This window comes from Microtus ochrogaster, unplaced genomic scaffold (assembly GCF_000317375.1).
Source record: "Microtus ochrogaster isolate Prairie Vole_2 unplaced genomic scaffold, MicOch1.0 UNK18, whole genome shotgun sequence".
NCBI classification, from domain to species: domain Eukaryota; kingdom Metazoa; phylum Chordata; class Mammalia; order Rodentia; family Cricetidae; genus Microtus; species Microtus ochrogaster.
This window is the reverse complement of record NW_004949116.1, coordinates 1560130-1564419: the sequence shown is the minus strand read 5'-3', so window position 1 is coordinate 1564419 and position 4290 is coordinate 1560130. Positions and strand designations below refer to the sequence as shown.

At 49.6% G+C, this 4290-nt stretch overlaps 1 protein-coding gene across 1 annotated transcript; it reads right to left on the bottom strand.

Annotated features, from left to right (window-relative positions):
• Positions 1-745: 745 nt before the first annotated feature.
• On the bottom strand, positions 746-2625 carry Cct8l2 (chaperonin containing TCP1 subunit 8 like 2). Its single transcript, XM_005367447.3, has one exon. The coding sequence runs from the start codon at positions 2432-2434 to the stop codon at positions 746-748; it is 1689 nt and encodes a 562-aa protein (XP_005367504.1). The 5' UTR covers positions 2435-2625.
• Between the last annotated feature and the right edge of the window lie 1665 nt (positions 2626-4290).

The window sequence follows — 4290 nt, the reverse complement described above, 5'->3', positions numbered from 1 at the left end:
GCTTACCAGGAATGATCTTAACCTGCATCTGCCTGGAGTGCGGGAATCATGGCGACTCTTTGACTCAGTTTCTTTCTCCCAGCCCTCTGTTCTGTTTACTCCACCCACTTAAGGGTTGGCCTATCAAGGGGCCTAGGCAGTTTCTTTATTAATAAGAAATCACTCCCACATCATGTAACTTCAGCTCCAGGGGATCTCACACACTCTTCTGACCTCTGTGGGTGCCTCTTGCACACACATGAAAATATTCATACCACACATCAACACCCCTCCAACCACACACACATACAAATAAATCCTTTAAAAGGTTAGAAACAACCAGGCAGTAGTGGCACATGCCTTTAATCCCAGCAGAGGCAGAGACAGGCAGGTCTCTGTGAGTTCAAGGCCAGCCTGGTCTATAGAGACAGAGTGAGTTCCAGGAGAGCCAGCAGTACACAGAGAAATCCTGTCTTGAAAAAAGAAAAGGTTAGAAACTGGCTCTGGTGAGAGTGTTGGCACACACTTTAGTAGTTAGAGTCCAACCTGGTCTACAAATTGAATTACAGGACAGAGGACAGTCAGGGCTTTTACAGAGAGAAACCCTATTGGAAAAAACAAAACAAAACAAAACAAAACAAAAAAACCCAGCAAAAACGAACTGGCTCTAGAAGCCACAGATGTGAAGGAAAGAAATAAGGGAAAACATCAGTATTTTGGAGGTTACTATCCAACCTTGACAGTTGTTACTTTATTTAGCGTGTTGCTATATGTATTTTGCAAAAAATTTTTCTCTCAGGGGTGAGGACTGCTTTGCCTGCCAGGTGGGTCTTGTAATCTGCTGGTGGACAGGGGTCTTCTTGGCCACTATGATCTCATCCACCGTCACCAGCTGCTGCACCAGCTCAGAGACTGCTTGCAGTCCTTGGGCTTTGGTCTTCAGTATGTCCCATATCCCTTCCTGGACCACATTTATTATCCCGTCTGTTCCCACTCCAGTGAGGAAGTTCCCAGCTTGGTGAATTCCACTCATTTCTGCCATCACACATTGGGCAGCTAAGCCTGCATTCTCTGCCAAGGTTTTAGGTAGAGAGCTCAGGGCATGGGCAAATGCTAGAAAGGCCAGACCATTGGGGCCTGCCAGTCGGCTTCCTTTGTCCGACAACATTTTTGCCAGAGCCATTTCTGTGGCCCCAGCTCCTGGTAGCACTCTGGGATCTTGACACAACTGCGAAAATGCATCAATGCCATAGTAGACAGCCTGCTCTGCACCCCGAAGTCCCTGGATGGTGGGCCCCCTAAGGACCAAAGTGAGAGAAGGTGTATTCTCATGTTCCCACTCAAACACCACCGCCACACTGCCTTGCAGCTCCTTCCCGTAAACCTTCTGGCACTTCCCGGGCTCCAGGGGAGGAAGTAGCCGAGTCAGCAGAGGAGTGCCCAACGTCTCACTCAGGTAGACCATATCCTTTCGTGACTTGGCCTGAATCACCATGATGCCACAATTGTTAGCCTGGACCACCATCTTCTCATTAACTTCCCCCCATACTACTGCCACATTAATGTCCATAACGGCCAGCTGGGCTATTTCCTTTTCCACTTGTTCGGTTTCTTTCCGAAATCTTAGTAGTTCTTCAGGGTTGGAGAGACGGGGCGTGGCCAGTGAATATGGATTTGTAGGACCAAAGGGGCAAATGAACAGGGCCACCCTGGCATCAGCTAGCACCTCGGTCGTTTCTCCACAGGGTTTCCCACATATTGCTAACCCTGGGAGAATGCGGGAATCCATCAGGGTCCCCCCCTCCAGCATGCACACGCCAATACGCTCAGGCTTGAAGGTGCCATTTGGCTCTCTGGTAACCCAACACACATGAGCCACAAGCTTGGTTAAATACTCTGTGTTGGACAGGGTGTGGGTGTTTATCACAGAATAGAGGGCCCATGACGGGTCTTCCAAAGGCCCTAGAGAGCGAATGGCCAGGGAAGGCAGAGCTGTCAGGATTTCTGCTGTGGCCGTGGCCAAGCTCTCCCGGAGCTGGTTTCGAGCTAAGCCGGCCCACAAAAGGTACTGGGCCTGCTCTAGTAAGGCTTCGGTCAGGAGAACTACAAAGGTTGTGCCATCCCCAGTGTTCTCTGCCTGTATTTGGGCTACTTCTCGGACAAACTGGGCAGCTGGGTGCTCCAGTTCCAGGGCTCGAAGAATGACGGCGGCATGACCTGTACAAACTGTTTCTCCCTTAGCAGTCACCAGGAACTTCTGCCGGCCATAGGGGCCATAACAAGGCCGGACGATACTGGCTAGGGTCTGAGCTGCAGCTGTGGCCCTCAGTAGGCCTGACCGTTCTTCTCCTAGAGACTCGTTTTTTTTCTCCAGGCTTGGCCCCAGCCTCTGAGGCAATTGGAGGGTTGATGAGACTTGGCTTGGCTTGGTCTGCGATGGTGGGGAGACCGCCATGGGTTAGATGCTAAGCATTCCAGGCACTCTAGGAAGAGCAGCAGGTACACCCTTGGCCTCTAGTTTTGACGCTGCTCCGGAAGCCAAAGGCACATCACCTGTTGCAGGCAGACGCCAGCTGGAAAGAAACCTCCCCTTTGCATCCGAGGACGAGGTGCAGAGAGCTCTGTTCTAGACCGGGCTCCAAAGCTGAGTCTGCGCAAAAGCAGGCTCCTGGGCCCTCTGACCAGCGTGAGCTAAACTGTGCCTTTGATGAAATCACAAAGTAGCAAATGGAAGCAGAGACAGGGAATGAAGTCATAAAGGGACAGTTACCACGAGGAGACCCTGACAGCAGGGAACAAAAGCAAGCAATCCAAATACCTCTGGTGTTGAAATTCCTAATGAGACCTCGCCGGCTGTCTCTGCTGATTTTGAGAGGGAACCGAGGCTGGGGGTGTTCTACGTAGGGGTGTTCTACGTAGCACCAAAAACAAAAACAGAAGTAATAATAAAACATGACGCATAGTTAGTGTGGTTTATTTCTGTAACCCCAGCACTTGGAGGCTGAGGCAGCACAGTCACAAGTTCCATGCCCGCCTAGGCTATAAGATGAGAATGTCTCAAAAAGCAAACAATAAAAACAAAGACCAACAGCAGAAGACCCTAAACAAATACAAACCTAACCTGACAGAGCCTCATTCTCGTACCCAGAAGGCAGGGACAAGAGAATTGCCACCAGTTTGAGGATAGCCCGGTAACTACATAGGAGGTCTAGGCTAGCCAAGGCTAGGTTGTGAGACCCTGTCTCAACAGACAAAACAAACACCTGGCAGAATGGAGTGTGCTGGTACACACCTATACACCTGCACTTGGGAGAGGAATGCTGGATGATTACTTTGAGCTGGAGGCTAACCTGGGCTACAGACCAAGACCCTGTCTTACACACACACAAAAAAAAAAACAACAACAAATTACAGCAGCACACACTGCTTTTACAGAGGACCCTGAATTAACCCCAGGGCTAACACTGGGCAGCTCACAACTACCTATATCTCAGGTTCCAGGGAACCCAACACCTCTGGACTCTGCCAGCACCTGTGTTCCTTCGCATATACCCACACCCAAATACTCATAATATTTTTTTTTCTTTTGTTTTTTTGAGACAGGGTTTCTCTGTGGCTTTGGAGCCTGTCCTGGAACTAGCTCTGTAGACCAGGCTGGTCTCGAACTCACAGAGATCCGCCTGCCTCTGCCTCCCGAGTGCTGGGATTAAAGGCGTGCGCCACCACCGCCGGGCTTCATAATATTTTTTTTTTTTATTTAAAAGCTGGAGATGATGGCCCACACCTTTAATTCCAGCATTTGGGAGGCAAGACAAGCAGATCTCTGTATTTTTGAAGCCAGCCTGGTCTACATAGTGAGTTCCAGACCAGCTAAGGCTACATAGTGAGGCACTGACTCAAAAAAGCAAAACAAAAACAAAATTTACAAAGCCAACTGTGGTACTGCATTCCTATAATCCCAGTCCTTGGGAGACAGAGGCAGGAACATCTCTAGGAATTTATAGTAAGTTCTACATAGTAAGTTCCAGGCTAGCCAGACACCCTGTCTCAAAACAGCACAACAACAAAAAGCTGCTAAACTCAAAGAATTGAAGTTTCCCTCTGTCTCCCCTGTCTGTTATACCTTGCTGGATCTGGTGGAGGATTGATGTTTATAATGTAGACTGACAACCACTTCTTGAGTGCCCACTGTGACCAGTGCCAGCTGAAACACACAGGCAGGACTTGTGGGGAATGAAGCCACCCTTCGACAGGCGTCAGGGGGAGTGCCCGGTGTGAAGACGGATGTGTGAGTTGAGGCTGGAGGAAATG